We start from the raw sequence: 22,355 nt of genomic DNA on the forward strand, positions 1-22,355 counted from the left end.
GGAGTACCTGTTTCTTGGTTAGTTTCTCGGATAACAAGATTATCTCTAGGTACTTGGATTCCTTCATCTAACTATCGGAATACTTATTAGTATATGTTGACTGCCGCTATTACATTTCAGGTTCCTTAATATGACTGAGAACCAGACATTGATTGAAGCTCTTGAATCGTTATCGGATTCTGATATCGGATGTGCGTTCTTTTTTAATGGTAAGATAAAACAATACAGTCTTAATGAATTTTGATAGAAAAAAATCATCGGGGAATACCACTGTTTCGTTTTCATACACGTAGTCTTGGCAGTTTTCATTTTTCTGCGTTATAAGTGTTCATGGGAGGAACTTAGAAGTTTTAATAGTGGATACGAATGTAATTACTGTGGTTGAAAACAGCATTTGGAAAAAAGTATAATGAACTAAAACTTGAAACGCACACTAAAATTTATTTTCTACTTACGGTAATGTATATGCTCCGATTGTAATTTTGATTTTTTTAAATGGAAGTTATGAACTGCAAAAAAGAGTTTTCCTCTTTTTTCAAGAGATTAATTGTAAGAAGTCTAGCGTGTGCGTAGTGTTGGCAAGCTCTGACATAAGGTATGAGCTGTGTTATGATAACTCCATATGCAGGTGCTGAAGGAATGTTGCCACAAATGAAAGGAGAGTTTGTGATGCGAAACGAGAAGTCGCCGCGTTTGTCATATAGTTTAGTCACAAGATTTCCTTTTCCATCTATCTCGAAGCGTATGCCAAGATATGAGGCTGACTTCTTACTGTCTGTAATATCCTTTATCTCAGATCCCTTGGGAGTCGATGTGTTGTATAGAAACCCCGAATTTTGATTCATTTAATGACATAACTATATTTATTAATATTTCGGAAACTGGGATCAAATGATTTGGCAAAACGATGTTCCTTCTTCTTGGGTAAGACCAGTTATGAAGTCAGCTTCATAAGAGTGAAAGAATAAGTCAGCGAGTAGCGGAGCATAATTTATTCCCATAACAATGCCGACCGTCCGTTAGAAAATACGTCCACCATACTTGATGACTATGTTGTCTAATTTGCTTTCCCTGAACAGACCATATAAGTAACATTGCGACTTGCATAGTGTTATAATATTTGTAATTAAAATGTTAAACCTTTATATGGTGGTGGTCAGTTTAGACTCTCAGACTCACTGGAACTGTACATTTCATCCTACAGATGGTTCGACGACGTCGTCTATTTGTTGTTTAGACGTTTATGAATGTTTAGATTTGTCGCATTTCCCAGAGCTGTTAAATGATGTTGATTACTATCAGGAAGATGCAAGTTTATGTGCGTAAGTATAGTCATATATTTCTTCCTTTAAAATAATATTCATTTTTCACCAATTATAACCCTGTGATTAAGAACGCAGATGAATTTTGAAGCATCGAGCATTCTGTGCCCTTTCACATTTTGAATTTTCTACAAACTGATGGGAGAAACCAAGTCTTATTCTTCTTATTCCTGATTTAAAATATGAATATTGCTCCACTCTCTACGGTTAAATTATAAATTTAACATGCTCCCTGAATCTGGCATGTAGAAAATTTTATCATCTCAAGTGTAGAAATGATTCAAACCACTAATCAGTGAAGGAGCAATTTTCCCGATTAATCACCAAACTACGGGATCGTATTAGGGGCACTATTTGTATTTTTATTTTTTCTAAGTATGAGTAATCGACTTTTAAAGGTTGAAACTATCGACTTTGACGTAGAAATTTTTACTTTAAAGTGTGAATTTTCTACTTTAAAGTTGGAATTGTCGACTTCAAAATCGGAATTATCAATTTGAAAGTTCCAAATTCCTACTTAAATGTAGGAATTGTCGATTTTAATGTTGGAATTATTGACTATTGAATTATTGAGTTCAATGTCAATGAATTTATTTATCAAGCGATACTGACATTTAGCGCTTTTACTACTTGCAATATATCTGATTACTTCTCTATTTATTAGGAAGACTCGAAAATCTAATTTTTTAGACATAGTTTGGTAATTTGTGAATGAAAAAAATTGCCACAAATCATCAAGTCGTCCTAAAATTGTAAAATGTGATAAAATTGAATTAAAAACAATTCAAATGACATTTTTTTTTTTTCAGTAAATGTAATCTAGAGCTTCTGTCATTCAATAAACTGACTTCAATTTTGACTATTTTCTGTTAAGAGCACACATCTTTTTCTCACACTGCCTCTGAGGGCAAAGTTTTATTTCAGTATATATACTAAGATTTTAAACGACAGCGTGATACCCACTGATTAACGACTTATTAAGTAGTAAGGAAAGAAGAAGTGAACAAATATATCTTCTGTACTGTCTTGATAACTAATTTCACTAGCTTTCATCTAGGAGAATAGACTTTATAGTGAAAGAAACGGAACTCACCGTGCATGGGATTGGGAAAAAAATGAAACTCTGGAAAATATATTATAAATACACTTTCTTAGAACCAATCAAAGTCGATGTGATTCCAACTTTCAATTAAAGTCGATATGATTCGAACTTTCAATTAAAGTCGACAATTTGAATATTAAAAATACAAACAGTGGCCCAAATAAACTTAAATCCGTATCAAACTTGGTTTCTTTATCCTTTTTACATAAAAGTCATCAATGTTCATGTATATAGAAATATTGGATCTAAGAAGAGCTTATTAATGTACATAAATATGGATTAGGAGGCAATCCATAGACTTTCTACAAGTCGCTCTTTTTTATATGTGACACAGAAAATTTGTGTTACACACCTCTCTCATAAAACCACCATTAACTCTCCAGCAACAATTAGTATATTTACTAATAAAGGGCTGCATGCAATCAACATTTTGTTTTTCATTTATTCTAAAACTTAAAGAGACGGACTTGTAACAAGTCTAGACAACCTGATACATTGGCTTATGATGTGAAGATAATGTTAGTTTTGTTTGGTGGTATATTCAATACATCACAGTCACCAAAAAGTTGTATGTAAATTTAGTTTTTAACATAAATGTCTTGCTTTGCTAAAAAAAATGTGTAATTTTATTGAGAATGAAAAGATCAAAGCGCTGAGGCACTGAGTAAAGGAAGACCTTAAAGTAATCAAAAATATTCGTGTAACCAAATTGTAAGCTAAATAAACCAATCAAAACTTAGTAATTTTAATGAATTATCGTTTGTTTTAACGCAGTGTATATTTATATAGTCCGTTTATTAATATATATTTTTGGATCTTCTTTTGTATTATTGCTTTTGGTATTCCCGGCTGTACACATACGTTGATGTCCTCAAATTTCCTAATACTTAAATCAGCATTTCTTACAAAATATGAATTCCACTGAGAATCACAGACTATCAATATTCGATGAATTTTCAAAGTAAGAATGGACCTACACCTTGAAATTTCGGTTTGGAGATGCATAAAATAGAAATGAATCCTGCAGACTGGAGGAGGTTGAACAAAGGCCTAATCTCAAGGGAGAAATGAGCAAAAAACTTTTCTTTGCTTATGATGTAGTATTTTTTAAATAAATTAAAACTAAAATTTGTCCTTGTCATTGTTGTCTAGATTAGGCTATGGTATGTATAATAAATGATTACCTTTCTCTAGGAATTTTTCAGTTCAAACAAGGATAAAAACTCTTGTTGTAAAGATTACTATGCAGTTTAAAGATCATTAAACTAAAAACAACTTTGTAGCGCATAGATTTGAGCTATTTAAGATTCCAATTAAATTGGAAAGTCAATGGTATAGAGATGTGATGAATACAGAGAATATGATGTATCAATCACACATGCACTTTGAGTATAAATTCATCTTTTTTTTTCACTCCAAAACAAAAAAGTAACCAGTGAATCCATACCCCATGAGTACCACTTTTTGATGATGAATCACTCTTTGCTGAGTGTTTTATACCTGTCAGCCTTCAATAATGTATGTGCATTTCTTTCACTTTTTTCTGCATGATTGTTCAACAAATATGTATAAGATTACAATTCAAGTAACTCTTATGCTTTGCAAATACATAGGTGCTAAGAAATCAGGCTTCATGTTTTTATAGTATTTTTATTAAGAGATGTTGACATATACAGCTGCTTCATGCTACACATACATGTACCAGCACTTGAGAATCATGAACTTTGTTTCATGCTTAAATAGTGTCCCAGCACAGAAATGGTCTATTTTATTTTTGCTTTCTTCTCACTTCATCTAGTGAAACTTCTAAGTGATAACCACTGAAAAGAAATCAAGGAAAAAAATCATAACAGTGTCTGATATATGTAAAATGTTACAATGTAAATTCATGAAAATATACATGTATTTTAACCATATGATATGGAGAAACCTCCTATTGTTAGGAAATATTGTTACATGTACATATAATTTCGTGCAAATCAAGCAAAAACAAAGGTTGGGTGGTTATAACAGTACCAGATTTTTACTGGTTTTTAAACCACCTGGTCAATATTACCACAGTGATCAATACTGGTCGATTGAAAATTTGCTAACAATATTTCTGACATTATTCATAGTTTTTGACCTACATTAAAAAATGTTAATATAGTATATATCTACTACCGGTATATTTCAGTGTTTTTAGATTTTATTCGTTAAATATCTCTATCAGCTGTAATAATTAAGAAAAAATAAACATTTCTTTCTCTAAAATAATTCAAATTTATCTGAAATAACATAAAAAAAAAACTTTATAAAAATGTACAGTGTATTTCATGAGCACATCTTTGTTTCAATAACTATTAATAACAGGTAACAGACATGTAAGTAAGAGTAGAACAGATTACTTTTCACCATCATTGTTAAAACAACTTCCCCTCATAACCAGATAAATCATAAAAAGTGGTTTGAAGTGATGAATTACATGTATTACTGTATTACAAACATCAGAATTTCATGTATGAAATCTTTAATTGATACTGTGCTACATATGCCAGTAACCATAGTTAGAGTACATGCACATGTATTTTTGTAGTTTTCAGTGTAAATTTCTTGTTCTCAGACATACAAATGTAAACTGCAAATTTTGCTGAGAAATATGACTATACTGTTCTACATTAGCAATAAAAACAGTATACCTATCACCAGTTTTGAAAATTTTAAATAACTGTGTACATACAAAGTGCATGAATAAATAATGTATACCTTCAACACTTAACTAGTACATTGTACATGTAAGAATGTCCATGAAAATCTCTTAAAAAGGTGTAATTTTGGTAGCCTTGATATCCAACAAATTTTCAATGCACTTTCATGGCCACAGAATTTCTAACATAACTGTGTCTTTCTTGTGTCATGGAAATCTTATTTCTTACTTTATGATCTGCATTCTAAATAAAGATACCTGGTATATCTTGACAATGTACTAAAAAAGAACTAAAATAATCAGTCATGACTTACATGGATATAATTCACATGTATATTTTATTACTATTCATTCTTTCTTATATTTTATCTATACAAAATGTACTTCAATTGTGTTATTGTGTTCTGTGCATATAGGTGTGATATATGATATGCAATATGTGTAGCGGTGTGATATAGGGTATCCCATATAGGTCTGTGGGTATGATTAAGAGAATGCGATATAGGTCCATGGGTGTGATACATGTATATTGTATGTGATATAGGTCTAGGCGTGTGATATAAAGTAAGCAAATATACGTCTGTAGGTGTGATATATAGGGTACTTGAAATGGGTTTAGGGGTGTGATATACAGTATGCGATATAGGTCATGGGGTGTGCGATATAAGTCAAGGGGTGTGATATACAGAAGGCAATAAAGGTCTATGGGTGTGATATAGAATGCAATATAGGTCTAGGGGTGTGATATACGGTATGCAATATAGGTCTAGGGGTGTGATGTACAGTATGAGATATGTCTAGGAGTGTGATATACAGTATGTGATGTAGGTCTAGGGTTGTGATATAGGGTATGCGATATATGGCTGTGGGCGTGATATAGGGTATGCGATAAAGGTCTATGGTCGGTGTGGAAGGTTGGATTTTAGGAACATGTACATGTGCAAGAGTATGTGTAATGTCATGGCTTACTTTATTTCACTGGATACCCCTCCTTTTTGATAGTTCAAGATTACCTACTGAATGTGATGAATATGCCACATCACCTTCTTTCATCCTAACCATTGAAACAGAGACATTGTTTATGTCTCTGCTTTGAAATCATAATAATTAAACAATTCTGTCTATTTTCTATTTTAGATACTTCTTTGTTTGCTACATGTATATACATGTACATGTGTGTTTACCATTTTATATTTTTCATGTACATGTACATGTGGTAATTAACATATATGTACACAATGCTTGCATTTTATGTACAGAAATTAAATTCCTGGGATCAAGTTAATCACACATGAAATTTTCCAATAAAAAGGAGGGGTGCCGACCCCATGACCCTCCCCTGTAATCTATACTTACCACACAAAAAGTGTACATTGCAGCTCCGAAAATCCGTCATTAGAAGCTCCCGACATCTTCATTAAAAGGGTCAGATCGAGAGAAATAGATTAGCAATTCTCAATTGAGCCTTCCTTCCTGCGAATGTTCGGGTCAATTTGACAAAATAGTCCAGCTCCTTGCGTCAAAATTTGAATAGTTAATATTATATAATCATTGAAATCTTGCAGTTCTACACATATTAAATGTCCTTAATATCGTTACACGCCCATGTCGTGTGTAAAGTAAACATCACATATTTGAGGTGGCGTAAGATCGGCGGCGGAGCGATATCTTAATGCAAACTTTGAAAGAATAACCCGCGGAGTGTTATTTTGGTAGTCATATGTTGAAATGTCTACCTGGTACGTAATTTGGTTGCGGACGATCTCTAAGTCAAGTTCAGTGTATAAATAGACTTCCTTGACAAAAAAAAAAACATAACTATTAGTAGATTTTACTTTTACTGGAATACTTTTAATATGAGAAAGTAGATAAGTACTATTGCAGATGATATGAAATTCATGTCAACGAAAAAGAATTATTACAATAATTGTTTCTACAGATTCCTGTAATGCATATTTCAGGTATGTGGCGCATTTTCCAAACTGTTTCGAAAGCCTTAGACCAATTTGCACGAAGTACGAAGGCGATTTGTTTTCAAATTTCAATCATTCTGTTCAAATGGTTATGGACAAATATGTTTATGATGAGTCATGCTCTGAGGGTAGGTACATTAGAATAGACTTTTGCCTAGAAAATTGTAATCGTTCAAAATTCAAATTGATAACAAATGCTGACCTTAGTTCACGCTGAAAACCATCAATCATGAACATATTCATAAGAACTGACTTCCTGGCATTACATTATGAAATTACAAATTTGGTCATGAGAACGGATCTTTTTTAGTTCGTGACATTTTTCTCTAACGTCAAAACAAATCTTTAATACGCTAAATAACATGAACTACATAAACAATATAAGCCTGATGCAGAAGCCTTAGCTGTGATTTGGTGACGGAATGTACGTAAGCCTGATGCAGAAGCCTTAGCCGTGACTTGGTGACGGAATGGACGTTGAATCATTGCAGATTCTGGGGACTATGACTGGTCACAATGGACCACGTGGAATGATTATACTGACTTTTCACGAGAAATCGACACCGGAAGTAACGAAGCGGTTATTGTCGGAGGGGTGTTGGGCGCAGTAATTGTTACAATTATAGCATCCCTCTTGCTTGCTTACTTTGTCCGTCGTCATAAATGTAGCAGAAATAACAGGTATTTTGTTATTTAGAGAAAATAAAGAATTTATAAAAATATCTTGTCGTTGAACTTTATGTTTCAAATTAATGATGTTTGGAAGGATTTTTTTTGTACGTGTTGTAGGCCAAGAGGTTGCGGATACATGTATGTATGTTGGTGTCTTTGAGCGACGGGTAATGCAACACCTGATTTTGGCACATATTTCTTGATTTCAAAAATCGGGAGTTGCAATAATACGTCACACCGTAGTAGCTGTCTAAAGGGAGATTTTTAAATCAGATTTGGTTGTCGAGGGAAAAAGAAAAAATGGTCGGAACCATCCATGTTCGAAGTGTCTGTAGTTTAACATTCATATACATCACAATTAAAATATACATTTACAGTATGCCTCCGGACAATATGCATACGATAGTGACACTTTGCTGAAACTAACATGTACTTTGTTAAATTGAGAAAATTAATTTTGCATATTACAGTAAATGATTTATAGATATTACAAAGACATATGTTTTTAGACCCCCCGAATCAAAAGAAGAGGACAATCCCGCCTATCACATGGAACACAGACCTTCTGCCGATTACGATTTTATTGAAGACAAGGAGGTAACAAATTATGTTTGCTTGTAACACCCATAAAGAAAAAACGATACACTTTTTTTCAATAAGCATTTAAGACGGATACTTCACATCAAAATCGTTTTAAATTGAGATGGTTGAACGTTAAATATGCGAATAAACTGTGATCAAGTTTCAAGTATGAGTAAACGCGTGTGACTTCCTTTTTCTTGCGCATATCCAAATGCTTTTTTTGTATTCTTGTAAATATTTGGGTAGATATTCCTGGTACCAAAAAAAAAAAACATCATACGATAGTTTTTTTTTAAATAAAAGTGTTCTTCGTGCTAAGACCCGAACGATTTGTATCATAGCTGAACTGCGTATGAACTAAGTAATTAAGTGTGAACTTTATCGCAGTACAAGTCTTCAACGACTGTTCTAACAAACCAAATGCTTTCGATGGTATTAGAATGACAACTTTCTAAGGGATTCCCATTGGTTTTATAGAGACACATTTTCTCATTACCATAAAATTACTTTGAAAATATGAGATATTCTTAATATAAGTATTTTAAAGGTCATGACAAGACCTGTGAGTAATGTAATAGTAACACAATTGATCACAGTTTCTTGCCTTATAGATTCGATATGTTAGAATGAATTTAGGCCGGGAAGGAAAGTTAGATGACGCAGAAGTGAGTTCCCAGTCGAGTTTTCGTGGGTATGATGGTTTGTCCAATGTCCAACGACAAAAGGAAGAAACATACACATCATTATCCAAAGTAAAAGGTGAAACAGACAACCCTTACATTTCGACCACTGACTCGATGCACAAAGTTCGGATATCTCGTTTAAGCTCTAATAAAGAAATACCAAACCAAACCGTAGGGACTAGTCAGGAAAGTGAATATGACACGGGCCACGATTATTTTGTTCCACAGCCTGATCTGTCTGTGTCTCCACCACTTCCAGAAAGAGAAATGCGGAATAAGAGCAATTAATTTACTATACTAGTTCGCCAAACAGTTTGTGTGTCATGATATTGCCATGTGTATTTGGAGGAACGATAGATGCAATAGAAAATTGTAGAATACCCAGTTTTTTAACTGAAGGATATTAAAAAATGTGCTAACAGGTGTTTTTCGCTGTAGTATTATGACTAATGTTCTTTCATTTTCATATTGTTACAAAAGAGTCCACTTGATTCTGGCTATAGTTTTAATTTTTATTTAATTTTTATATAGTTACACAAGCTTTATCTTGACTCATCTTGTCCAAGCACAGACTTTTTAGAGTCAAGTCGTCGTTGAGGCTGGTGTCTTATTGCCAAATATATCGTCGATCAGAATGCAGAGCACTAAAGCTGTTTTTTAAACTGAAGTAGCACTATTCCTTCACATTTAAAGTCTGAAAAAAAGAAAAGAAATGCTTGCTGTTGCTAAAATTAACCATATACATTCGGTAAAACAATAAAAAACACAAATTGTAGTCATCACGTCGTCTTAGCTGAAAATTATGAAAGCTTGTATAGGACAACGTCCTCCCAAGTCTGGGTTTTGAGTCCACCTTCGTTTCCTCAAATTCTGACACCACTCATTCATATTTAGCGGGTATCGTCCAGCCAATTGCGATTGGTTACCTCTTAAAGTCTTTACCGAAAAAAAACGTTCATGTATAGCCATTTTGTAAGTTATATCGAAGAGTTTCTATTACGAGTGATTTGATTGGATGTTGGATCCGGGTTAAATTTAGGTCATTCACTAGATCGTGCTGGACGATACCCGCTAAATATGAATGAGTGATGTCAGGGGTTTGAGGAAGCGAAGGTGAACTCAAACTCTGACTCGGGAGGATGATAAGACAAGAGAAAAAATAGTAGTCGTGACCACAAATTAGCAAATTATTAATAAATGGTAGCCACGAATTAGTAGATCATGGCCACATTTGAGTACTATATAACCACGATTTCATATGAAGTAACGAAAACCACAATGATCCTCCTACACACTTTCAAATAAAAGCAAATAATCATGCCCAGCTTCATTGATGAACTTCAAAAACTATTAAAGTTATAGAGCGGACACCAGTTTTTGACGGACGGACGAACGGACAGATGGGTGGACGGAAAAGTTGATAATTGGCGGTGTCCTAATATATACTTTTTTATCAACAAATTTTACATAATTATATTAACTGGTACTTTCATAAATTTTAATACATTTATCTATTGAGAGAGTAATCAAGGGAATCAAGATTGAGAAAACAAACTCACAATCATCAGACACATTGTACCTCAAGATAGTTTTAATGATTCTACAATACACTAATTTGTGGCCATGCATGCACGATAGTTCGTGGTCATGGATTTTTTTTATCTCGCTATATTGGCATTGACAATTCTATCCGTGGTCCGAGATTGTTCTGACGTCAAACGGATGATTTACCAAACTCCAAAGCAGCTCCAGTTCCGTACCGTTGACGTTCCTCCAGTATTCTGGAATGACAAAAGTAGTGCCGGCATGGAAGAGACCAATGCTCTGGAGTTTGCTGATTTACCAGACAAGCTGGGACCGTGGGACGTCAGAGCTCGTCCTATATCAAAACAGGGGAATATGCGCATCAATTTTGATGCGCGGTTCAAGAATAAAGTTATTACTTAATTTTCTTGAAAAATAAAATTAAAAGTGGTACCGAAAAGAATGTTATACTTTCTTATTAACAACTTAATGTACATGCTTCTCTGCAGAAATTTATTTCTTTAAAATCACGCGGTCGGTTTGTGAAACTTACCAGTGTGTAAATTTCATGAAGAGTTAAAAAATTATGTTAATAGTGTTGTCTGATGTACATGCAACAATAAATAGCTGTCTTTCTTTGAAATTACAGAATTTCGATTTTCTAGCAAAGCCCCGAGTTTTTTTTTAATTTTAGAAGATAGAGCAAATGTTTTTTTTTTTTTAATGAGAATTTAAAATGCACCATTCCCAAGTCCCGAATAAATATTGGCCGGTCCCTAAAAAAATGCCAGTGTCATGAAATGCAAACTGTCAGAAAAAAATCTATATCCACACTCTATTCATTTCCCCTTTTTAATTGAAAAAAGTTTCAGTGATCTTGATATACAGAATGACAATTCTGTATTTTATCCACTTCCCAGATCTGAACAAAATTAACTTAGTCTTCCATTCACATTTTAACGGAACTCTGTGGCTGTCCCTGTTGTGTTAATTATTTTATTGTCCAAATCAAACCGCGTCATGTTTAATTAGTTTAGGATGTAATCGTCCATCTTCCTATCTTTTGGCATATCGGTCATTAGCACCACCTTGCTGAAGTGTCTGTTGTCTCTTTGATACCAAGAGATGGATTACAAGTTCCGACCATTCACATAGAGGTGTTAAGTAACAACAGATTAATATCCGAATAATAGGTAGTTGTAAAGCGATAAACACGGAATGATTTCCCTGTTGAAATCCATCAATTAGCAGATGTTAGATTATTAAATCAAACGTCTTAACGTTCATGAATATACAAAAAAATCAAAGAGGGAGGAATTAAGAATGAATCTGTACATTTATATTTCCCATTTCAAATTCAAATACAAATCAATTTAATAATTCAATTAATCAAAACTAACTTATGCGACTATTTGAAGATAGGGAAGATAGGAAGTTGCTAATGTTTTTTTTAATATCTAAGTTTTGCCTTAAAAAAACAAACTACTACAGCAACTCAACTCTTTTCAGAAACAAAAGTTTTCGACATCTGAAGTACGCTGAAGGTCAAAAGTAATAAATTGTCTTTGAAACTGAATATGAAAATTTAAACAAAACATAACCAAGTAATACACGAGTGATCTTTCAATATTATAACAATTGGACTGTACTTTTTAGTATTTGATTCTCCCGCAGCGACTGGTTGACTGCAACCATAGAAAAACTGCTGCGACTACCGAAAGTGCTGGCAAAAGAGTATACTAAATACGCACTTAAGCGTATGAGTCGGTGAATAGATCAACATAGAAGAAGCAAGTCGTGGATGTGAATTCTTTAATATTCCATTCTGTGCGTTTTGTCCATTGACATTAACAAAATTTTCAAATTCCCTATTAACATTAAATCTTCCTGTAATAAATGAAAGTCTGATAGCAACAAACGAATGTTTCATTAATTACATGTTCAAACGTTATCAGATTAAAGTCAATGTTCTGAAAGAATTTCAAGATGTATCATATAAAAAAATCAAACCTTTTGACACTTTAATAATCAAATACATTTAAAACATAAAACTGGTAGGCATGCAACTAAGTGTATATTTACTGAACGAACATAATCCTTACCTATTTCTTCGCTTCAGGTCTTTTTGGGTCGTATATACAATCAGATCCGCTATAAATCTGTTCATCATCTGTCATAGGACAAACGCCCTCAAGTATATATGTATACGGTAGTTTTGGTTCTTTGGTCTGCCTTCCGACATCAATTTCTGGACTTGTAAAACTGGCATTCAGTTCATTTAAATTCCGGAAATCACTAAACACTGCGTTTGTGCTTGTCCTATTCCTAAAGATAGGAAAGCGAAATGGAGTCATTCCTGACTTCACTGAAGTTTGGTATTCTTCCTTTCCTTGGAATTTTCGTGATGGTGTTTCGAATGGTGAAAAGTTCAAATGTCTTCTTGGTAGCCTTTGTTCAGAGGAAGCACAGAACGGAGTGTGGTATGGCGACACAGGCGTTGGACACGAAGACATGCTGCTCTCATACGACGTGAAGCTATGTGTCACGTTTCTTGATCTTGGTGCCAAATATGAATAGGTTGATTGCATCATTTGTGTCTCGAACTGAAAAGCTTGTTGTTTAACAAAATTGTCTCTATTGATAATTTCACTTAACGAAGCGATGTAGTTGGTGGCTAGTCTGAGGGTTCGGATTTTAGACATTTTTCTGTTTGACAAGTGGTATTCAGTGGGAATGCATCTCCTTAGTTCATCTAAAGCTTTTGACAACTTCTTCATACGTGTTCGTTCTTGAATGTTTGCAGTATGTCTTCTCTCTTCAATGTCTACTTCAGAGAGATTTCGAAACTTTTTAGGTTTTCTCCGTCGAATAATTCTGCTGCATTCCTTGGTAGTATTTTCGGGTGAATATCTCGTTAAATCTATCGGGTCTTGGTTTGATTTCCCTTCATAACTCATCTTATCACCCTACACTGAATAAGATCTTGGTCAGACTCCTTGCCACCGATAGTGTGAACTGATTCCACATTACAGAAAGTGAAACAAACCCCTATTGTTTCAGAGGCCATAAATTTTCAAACGCGTTGTCCCGTCCCCCGCTGTGCAGGAACCAGTGGTCACTTTACACGGATGTTATCAAATGAATTAGTTTCTAATTGTTTAATGAATGGGATAATAGATAAATTACTTTATTTCTGTGCAATCGCTCTATTGTTTTATACGCCATTTCTCGAGACTAAAGGACATCAAAAGAAAATATTAAAAAGATTTAAAGAAATCAGGTTTCTTTAATTTCGTTGGTATTTTTATTAACAACAACGCTACATTTGTTTTCCCCTTTCAACAAAACTCAGTATCAACCAAGTAAGAAACAAAGTTTTACGTTACAATATCCTAAAACGCTTAGACCACTTACACATTTCAGGAAACGAACATAAATTTTGCAGTAAAATAATATAATAAAAAAAGAAGTTTAGGATGTTTGATTATTGCCAAATATCACGGCTTAATCATCATGAATTAAGCTTTACTAGATAGTGTATGATTTTCCTAAGAGGGAACTATAAATCTACAAGGTCCGTGTGATGTAGTTCAGGTCGGATTCTCATTCTGCAGGTATCTAACAGCAATGTTTTTCTGCAGCAAACACTCTGTTTCGTTGTACAGTTTGACATTCACAATGCCATTAATTAGTACGATCTATTTTGTGTATTGAAGGTTTATGTGATAATAATTAATGGATGTTAATTATAATTAGTATCAATACACACAGAAATGTGATTTGTATGTAAACACCCAGATTATTATGGCTGAGAATCAAGCGGCAAAGAAGAAGGTTATGGTAGCGATGGATGGTAGCCAATGTTCAGACCATGCATATCAATGTATGTATTTCTGTCTGTTTCCGACCGTGCATATCAATGTATGTATTTCTGTCTGTTTCCGACCGTGCATATCAATGTATGTATATCTGTTTCGGACCATGTATATCAGTGTATGTATATCTGTCTGTTTCGGACCGTGCATATCAATGTATGTATATCTGTCTGTTTGTTTCGGACCATGCATATCAATGTATGTATATCTGTCTGTTTCCTACCGTGCATATCAATGTATGTATATCTGTTTCGGACCATGTATATCAATGTATGTATATCTGTCTGTTTCGGACCGTGCATATCAATGTATGTATGTCTGTTTCGGACCATGTATATCAATGTATGTATATCTGTCTGTTTCGGACCGTGCATATCAATGTATGTATGTCTGTTTCGGACCATGTATATCAATGTATGTATATCTGTCTGTCTGTTTCCGACCGTGCATATCAATGTATGTATATTTGTCTGTTGGTTTAGGACCGTACATATGAATGAATGTATATCTGTCTGTTTCTGACCATGCATATCAATGTATGTATATCTGTTTTTCTGTTTCGGACCATGCATGTCAATGTATGAATATTTGTTTGTCTGTTTTTTTATCTGATATAAATTCTATTTGCCTTTCTTTTAAGTTTTTAACACACTATTTTCACTAACAGGGTACTTGAGGCACTTCAGAGAACCGAATGACTATGTCATATTTGTGCACTGCCCAGAAATGCCACACTCTCAAGTGTCTAGTAAGTATGCATTGTATTTCATAACACAATTGTTACGCTACATCATTCATCAAATGTAATAAAAATTTATATTTGTAGCTATTTCATGATTAATCCAGAAAACATAAATCATCCGTTATTATCATCAAGTATGCACCGATATCTTCTAGAGAAAACAGAAAAATGAAAATCTTTTGATTCGCAAATGATTTTAAATACATACAGTGTAGTTCCCAATAAATACTGGAAAACCCTGAAAGGATCGCAAAAATATTGAAATTGAAATTAAAAAACAACAGTATCAGCTGGAGAAAGCGTTTCGTTTTATACGCGTCTTTTCTTGCCTTGTAGGCTTCTTTACCATGAGCTCAGATGATATTCAAGGAATGTTAGTGGAACAGGCGAAAACAACAAAACTACTTTTGGCAAGACTAAAAGAACATTTGAAACGGGAACAAGTATGTATTAATGTCAAGATATTTTATATATATTACGGATAGACCTCGTAGACTACTATTGGTCTCATGCGTAAACGTTACGCACGCTATTGCGGCATATTTGGTAACGTCAGAATCCGACGTTTGTCGACACTTTTCGTTTCTTGCTAGCTTATTGAACCACGGGTACAGTAAAGCAAAATATACAATTTCTTATTGGTAGCAATAAAAACATCTTGAACATTTCTTAGAAAAAACGAACAGATTAATTAATTTGATTATCAGTACTACCGGTAAATTAAATTTGCACACCGCAGCGTGGAATGCAACCGCAACATATATGCACACTGTCTGTCTAGAGAGGGAACATTGCAACTTTCTCCTGCGATAAATTAAAATGTGCATTTTGATATACATGTATGATCTGATGTTACATGTACCAACAGCAGAATTTGGACCTATCACAACGTAGTATTTCGATTGAAAGAGCTTTCTATTCTTCAGAAAATCGGGCTTTCATCAACATCCATTAGATAGCCGCTCATTGATGAGGATTTTCATTTCATTCGCTCATTTGCGTATTCCGAAATAAAAAATGTTTATGACTCCCTTTTCTACATTCATTTTATCTATTAGCATTCTGCTTTCTGCTTTTCTATACCTTTTAAAGTTCTGTCAACTCCGATCGAATTACTATACTATAAGAATTCATTCTATTCTTTTGAGACGAGTATAAGTATCTGGGTCTTGTTATCTGAAGCAGAAATTATTTCCGTTTTATTTCCGCATTTCCCGGTCGACGAGAAACGTTCCAAACGTTCAAGAAGTGAAAGTTCCACAAAATTTGATTACTGAACATTTACCAACATTTTCATTTTTGCATTGAATATTTGTTTGCCTAAAATTAACGCAGCCTCGATAATTATCTCAGAAAGAACATATGAAATTATTGTTCCATGCAAAATTTGACAAATTTCGTACCCTCTGCAAATCACTATTTTAGATTTTTTGGACCTACAGCTGACATACGGAATTTTGACGTTTTTATGGGTTTTTTTGGAAAGTTTAATTGATTATAAAAAATTAGAAGTACCATGTGCGACAAATATCCAGAAATTATAGTTTGGCATGATTTCAACAGTATACAGCTATCACATAATCACAGTTTTGATTGTTTTCAAGTCATTAAGTTTAGATAGGTGGTTTTTTTTTCAACACAGCCGCAATAGCTTGTTGGGGTTAGCCCATGTCGTACCCAACAGACAGGTACAGAAAAACGTGTTGGGACCTCTAGATGTCTTTATTTTAATTGCACGGAAATGGCCTCTCATTCATATAACTTACAGAATCCTTCAAAATGTTGATGACTGTATATATTGTACTACACACATTTATTTCAGATGGAAGGAAAAGTAGTTTGTAAAGACGGGGACCCGAAAGACACACTTCTGAAAGTATCCAAAGATGAAGATGTAGATTGTATAATTACCGGAGGTCACGGACAGAACCGGAACTTCTTGGATAGACTCGGAAGTGTTAGTTCGTATCTTGTACATCATGCAAAAGTTCCGGTGGTGCTTGTTAAACGCAAAAAAACTGTAACAACTGACCAGAACATGAGTGCTTGATTTAAATGTGTAGTTTCGGAAATCCAGGAACCGGATGTGTGGCTATCAAGTGGAATGGCTTTGTTTTATGAAGCTCCATCTAAATCCAATTCTTTCTCATGGGATTTGTCATAAAAAGGACAAAATGTTTTTTTAATAAAGATTACAGTTAATTTGACTTTTTTATCAATCTGAAAAGTGAGCACAAGTCTATGTAAACAAAAGCCAGCAGGTGAAACATGGTATAAAAGAAACCGCCATTTTGAAAGTTAAATTTGACTATATTTGCAATTTCAGTACCAAGGAATAAAGATAAGGTTTTCCATATCATTTTGGTAAATTGGGCTATGATTTCATAGAAATGCCCTGAAAATGAACTTTTTAAGAACAGATAGTGGTCTTTTCCAAAAGAGAAATCATCTTTGAGTGAAATTATATTGTCAGATCGGTCGTATTTTGACATCCATGTTTCTGATTTTTCCATTTTCCTGTTACACTTAAACAACTCTGTGGAATAGCTGAAATTATCCCCTTAAACGGATGAATCTATAAGCGGATTATGTGGTAATGTTCGCTTGACATTTCAGCGTCATTAATGGACACAAAAAGATAATAGGGTCGACAAATTTTGATTGCCACAAGATAAAAGGGAGGGATGGGTAGGGTCGGGCAATTTAGCCTCTTGTAGCGGAGCGCAAAGGTTCATACTCCTATCGAATACCACAGCAGGGTTCTTTAACGTGCGAGGAACGTGACATCATTCCCAACACGGCGCACCACTATGGTTTACGGTCAGGTTTTCCGTATTATATCCTGACAACCCCAGCATGTAACACGCCAGTGATACCCCATTCCATCACCTGGGGCACACAACCCAGTTGCTCTGTGGCGGAGCGCCCTATCACCTGGCTAGGGTTCAGAGCACTATTTAGTCGCCTTTTACGACAAGCTTAGCGCTGCTGCAGGCCCATTCTTTTGACACCCGGACCTGCACGGGGCACGGAAATAAATAATTATACAGCCCAGTTTTGTTCTGTCAAAACATCAACCCGTCTCCCATGGTAATTTCTCTTATATTATGATTGTAAATGCTGAATTTGTAACACTCGTAGAACCATATTAAAGCGAGTGTTAACTGCCAAGTAATATAATATAATTACACAATTATTTATTAATCTGTGATCTTCTCGTACATCTGATAATGCAGTTTACCATTTGCAACTTAGGATAGATACAGATAACACACATTGTTTATTGCCTTTGTATGTAAATTGTTATCGAATTCCAATTATATACATACAAGAAAATCAAATCACACTAAATATAAAACGTGGAGTGCATGTCCTATAAATAAGACAAATTATTTGTGGGTTTCATATTTTATTTGTCATTTAAAGTTTGTAACTAGGATATGAAATGACATTGAATCCAACTGCATACAAATACGACGGCGTTGATATCAAGTGATATTGTGTCTGTCTGTTATCAGTGTATACGGAGGTATATATCCGTCATGGCGGAGAATAAGCAATCGAGGAACATTTTAATAGCTATTGATGGAAGTGATCAGTCGAAATTCGCTTTTCAATGTAAGTGTAATAATTGATGAAAATTGTTCTTCCATAAACATATAAACGACACAAAATTGTTACCGAGTATACAAATATACGTGCATCCTTCCGGTGAAAAAAAAACCATTAAAACGAACACACACACATAGACACACATTGGTAGTTGATCAATGTTGCAAATAGCAACAACTTCAAAACTGTACTTGGGGTATAAAAAGCTGCAATGGCAGCACCCACACAACTAACCATAAAAGATGTGATGTTCGAGGATTTACAAACTTTAGGCTAAATTTTGTTTGTCCTGTTTTTCGCTTTTACGCGCCTTTTAGATTTGTAGATATTATGAGCGAATTTGGAAGCGAACTTAACCTTGGAAATCGCCATTGTTTTCATGGTTGATTTTCCACGACAGCTGAAAGTTATGTTTGGTGTAAAATTGTTTAAATATAGTTAGTTAAACGAGTTGAAGGTCGCAAGTGTATTACGCCGTAAAAAACATTTTCTCGTCACACTGTATGCGTTAGATGAACTTGACTCCAGGATTATTTGATACACATGCATGTGCTTTAATATCATCGTCTTTATTTTACAAAGAATCATAGATTTGGATATATTGATCAGATAGAGTAGTCTCTGAACTAAAATCATTCACTGTTTCCGTGTTTGTAATGTCAGACAATCAATAAAATGAGGACGGGTGCTTCAGTACGCCAGATAGAATACCTCATATGATATTTAGGATCATAAAATAAGTAAAAGACTGCCTTTGATCTATAGGTAATTAGAGGGTTGTACGCTCACGATAGGCTTTCTATATTTTTAGTTTATGTCGATAATATAAGACAAGAAGATGATAACGTCACCATGGTGCATGCTGTGCAAATGAGCGAAGTTATAGCAGCGCAACATTTCTCATGTAAGATATATTTTAGTTCTAAAAGAAAACCTTATTTCGAAACGATTGTTGTCCGATCATTTCAAAATGGAACCATCCCTGAAAAATATAAACTGCCATCAAACAACTACCTTTAAAGTTCAAGCATGCTCTACACCTCCAATGGCACGAGAAGACCGTCTGATATTTCTATGTTATATTACAAACGGTTCGACGTGAGGCATTACAGATTAAGAGGAATATTTTTATTCAAGCCCCCACCCCATTCTGTTAAATTGCGCTGCTACATTTGATAAAACTCGGCAACATTAAATATTGATAGTATTTTAAACACACAGTCATTTATTTAATGTGATGTGACCTTATTTAGAAATGTTGTGACCTGGTCCCACTCGAGATGACATAGATTAACATGTTACCGAGTTAATATTATGTCCTAGCTGATTAGCCCTCCAAGAGATTATCGTAGATTTTTGTTGTTGCATTTTTTATATGAAGGTGACACAAATATGTATAGTTAAGATACTGTAGGAGAAATGACCTAACTTTAACTGATCAAAGCTCTAATATGGATAAATGAATGAATCAATTAACCCACAACGATGGGTGGATACAGGAATTGAAGGCCCCGTGCAGGTCCAGGTGTCAAAAGAATAGGCCTGCAGCAACGCTAAGCTTGTCATAAAAGGCGACTAATTAGTGCTCAGAAACCTAGCCGGGGGCTAGGCGCTCTGTCCACAGAGCAACTGGGTTGTATGCCCCAGGTGGTGGAACGAGCTACCCCTGGCGTGTTACATGCTGCTCGGACGTTAAACCCCAACAATCAATCAATCAATCAATCAATCAGGAATTGAAGAATTAATTGGAGGGCGCGAACCCGGTGCGACAAGCCTTGCTCGAATTTGTAACAATGTATATTTGCAGCCCGACTAGCGTATAAACCAAACTCCATCGAAACCAGTTGACCTCACCCTTAAAAAGGGGGACGAGTTCGGTGGTCGAGTTGCATATTGAATGTCTGTTACATGCACGACTCTGCTTGTTAAGATATATATGTATATGACACTTTGATATTTAGCTTTTTACTGTATTTAGTACTTTTTAAAACCATTCTTTGAACACGCCAGATACTTAATGTATACGATTAACATTTTTATTTCAGTTGTAGTATATAATTGTTAAATAATTTTTCACTCGACTTTTTTTTTTGCAGCACCATACTCGTTTGATCCTGAAGTCATGGCTTCTTTATTGAGAAAAGAGAAGGAAAAAGTTACCGCCGAGCTACAAAAGTTTACTGTCCTGTTGACGGATGCCGGGGTAATGCATATTGAAAAGAGCAAGCTCTAAAATTAAAATATGACGATAAATATTGCACCAGGCTAACAAATAACATACATTATTGTTTTACTTTATCGTCATGAAAAACTGAGGATAAAGTAAAACAGATCTAGAGATGTTTGGAAAGAATCGAGAAGACAAATCAATTAATAAAAACTGAAAAATCAAACACAACAAGATTACCGACGGTCATGCTCTTGTTCCGCAAACATATATCAACATGATACATTTACAACAAAGTAAGCCTTAAAAACCTTTCTTCTGGTGCAAACTTAACACACAATAAGACATTAAGTAGCTGTCTTTGTAAGAATCATGCAAAATCTGAAAAATGTGATACACCCCAAGAAAGGCTACATATTTTGATTTTTGTGATTTTAAAAGTTGTTTAATGGGTCTATATTACGAATTGTGTAATTATTCCTTCTCATCTGCCTGCTCTTAAGGATGTGCAACGTTGAAAATCCAATAGATTCTATTGTATTTGAGTGTCAATTACAGAGTTATCCCCCTTAATTTTTAATTCTACGTTGTATTCTATATAATTTCTATCTCCTAAGAACACGGGTTATATGAAAAACCGAATGTTAATTCATATTTACTTTGGCAATTCAAACAAAATATCAAAAATAGAAATATGCAGGCTTTTCACCCATGAATCACATTTTGCACGATTCTTAGCTGGAGTGCTGCTTAACTACTGATAATTTTTCATATTTGACATTTCTAACATCGTTGGGATTTTAGTGTGTATAGGGTAGTGTACTGACAAATCCCCGACAGTTTTTGAATAATGTCAATAATGTAGCAGATAGATGATGTGATGAATTTTACAAATTCATTAAACCTGAAACTACCTAATTCATGTTTTTCATTTTTCAAGAAATAATGTATGCAATGTTAATGTAGGTCAAAGGAACAATTAAAAGTGTCCACACACCCACCCCCGGAGAAGGAATTGTGCAAGTAGCTGAAGAAATCAACGCTGATCTGATTGTGACCGGAAGTCGTGGTTTAGGGACGATAAGACGGACTCTAATTGGCAGTACTAGTGACTACATTTTACATCATGCAAACGTCCCAGTCGTGATATGCCGGAAGTAGTACTGCTAGATAAACAAATACTACAATATCCGTTAATATAACCGAATCCAGAAGCACACACATTGCAGTAGCTAGTCTTTGCTACAACAGAATATCGTTATTATATATTAATTATTATCACTTATTTACTTGTCATTGTGTTCTCGGCGCCACTCTAATGCAACCACTATGTCAGTGTTCAAGATTGGGCTTGTGCCTTCACATGATCTGATCGGTATGTTGGGGGCGCCTGCGCGTTACAGCCGTAAATCGGT

The 22,355-nt window shown here is 34.5% G+C and overlaps 4 protein-coding genes across 4 annotated transcripts; 3 read left to right on the forward strand and 1 right to left on the reverse strand.

Moving 5' to 3' along the window:
* Positions 1 to 130: 130 nt before the first annotated feature.
* Positions 131 to 9,308, forward strand: LOC148626947 (uncharacterized). Its single transcript, XM_088564786.1, has 6 exons — positions 131 to 209; positions 1,205 to 1,322; positions 7,072 to 7,211; positions 7,575 to 7,764; positions 8,265 to 8,352; positions 8,949 to 9,308. Exons 1-6 carry the CDS (start codon positions 131 to 133, stop codon positions 9,306 to 9,308), a joined length of 975 nt encoding a protein of 324 aa, XP_088420912.1.
* A 271-nt stretch (positions 9,309 to 9,579) lies between these two features.
* Positions 9,580 to 13,527, reverse strand: LOC148626948 (uncharacterized). The gene is made up of 2 exons (XM_088564639.1): positions 12,647 to 13,527; positions 9,580 to 9,714 (listed from the first exon to the last, which is right to left on the reverse strand). Exon 1 carries the CDS (start codon positions 13,499 to 13,501, stop codon positions 12,647 to 12,649), a length of 855 nt encoding a protein of 284 aa, XP_088420765.1. The 5' UTR covers positions 13,502 to 13,527; the 3' UTR covers positions 9,580 to 9,714.
* Positions 13,528 to 14,124: 597 nt separating this feature from the next.
* On the forward strand, positions 14,125 to 17,363 carry LOC148626949 (uncharacterized). Its single transcript, XM_088564640.1, has 4 exons — positions 14,125 to 14,427; positions 15,087 to 15,167; positions 15,498 to 15,604; positions 16,984 to 17,363. The coding sequence occupies exons 1-4, from the start codon at positions 14,349 to 14,351 to the stop codon at positions 17,209 to 17,211; spliced, it is 495 nt and encodes a 164-aa protein (XP_088420766.1). The 5' UTR covers positions 14,125 to 14,348; the 3' UTR covers positions 17,212 to 17,363.
* Positions 17,364 to 18,535: 1,172 nt separating this feature from the next.
* LOC148626950 (uncharacterized) lies at positions 18,536 to 22,225 on the forward strand. Its single transcript, XM_088564715.1, has 4 exons — positions 18,536 to 18,779; positions 19,585 to 19,677; positions 20,870 to 20,976; positions 21,907 to 22,225. Exons 1-4 carry the CDS (start codon positions 18,704 to 18,706, stop codon positions 22,099 to 22,101), a joined length of 471 nt encoding a protein of 156 aa, XP_088420841.1. The 5' UTR covers positions 18,536 to 18,703; the 3' UTR covers positions 22,102 to 22,225.
* Positions 22,226 to 22,355: the final 130 nt, after the last annotated feature.

This window comes from Perna viridis, chromosome 1 (assembly GCF_037379345.1).
Source record: "Perna viridis isolate PV_CMFRI_1.1 ecotype Kerala chromosome 1, ASM3737934v1, whole genome shotgun sequence".
Lineage (NCBI taxonomy): Eukaryota > Metazoa > Mollusca > Bivalvia > Mytilida > Mytilidae > Perna > Perna viridis.

Excerpts from the sequence above, each read along its gene's own strand:
- LOC148626947 (XM_088564786.1), top strand. The coding sequence starts at position 131 with ATGACTGAGAACCAGACATTGATTGAAGCTCTTGAATCGTTATCGGAT. Across the intron at positions 7,212-7,574 it reads TGATGAGTCATGCTCTGAGG|ATTCTGGGGACTATGACTGG; the intron begins GTAGGTACATTA and ends GAATCATTGCAG. Across the intron at positions 8,353-8,948 it reads ATTTTATTGAAGACAAGGAG|ATTCGATATGTTAGAATGAA; the intron begins GTAACAAATTAT and ends CTTGCCTTATAG.
- LOC148626950 (XM_088564715.1), top strand. The coding sequence starts at position 18,704 with ATGGCGGAGAATAAGCAATCGAGGAACATTTTAATAGCTATTGATGGA. Across the intron at positions 18,780-19,584 it reads GTCGAAATTCGCTTTTCAAT|TTTATGTCGATAATATAAGA; the intron begins GTAAGTGTAATA and ends CTATATTTTTAG. Across the intron at positions 20,977-21,906 it reads TCCTGTTGACGGATGCCGGG|GTCAAAGGAACAATTAAAAG; the intron begins GTAATGCATATT and ends ATGTTAATGTAG.
- LOC148626948 (XM_088564639.1), bottom strand. The coding sequence starts at position 13,501 with ATGAGTTATGAAGGGAAATCAAACCAAGACCCGATAGATTTAACGAGA.
- LOC148626949 (XM_088564640.1), top strand. The coding sequence starts at position 14,349 with ATGGCTGAGAATCAAGCGGCAAAGAAGAAGGTTATGGTAGCGATGGAT. Across the intron at positions 14,428-15,086 it reads TTCAGACCATGCATATCAAT|GGTACTTGAGGCACTTCAGA; the intron begins GTATGTATTTCT and ends TTTCACTAACAG. Across the intron at positions 15,605-16,983 it reads AACATTTGAAACGGGAACAA|ATGGAAGGAAAAGTAGTTTG; the intron begins GTATGTATTAAT and ends CATTTATTTCAG.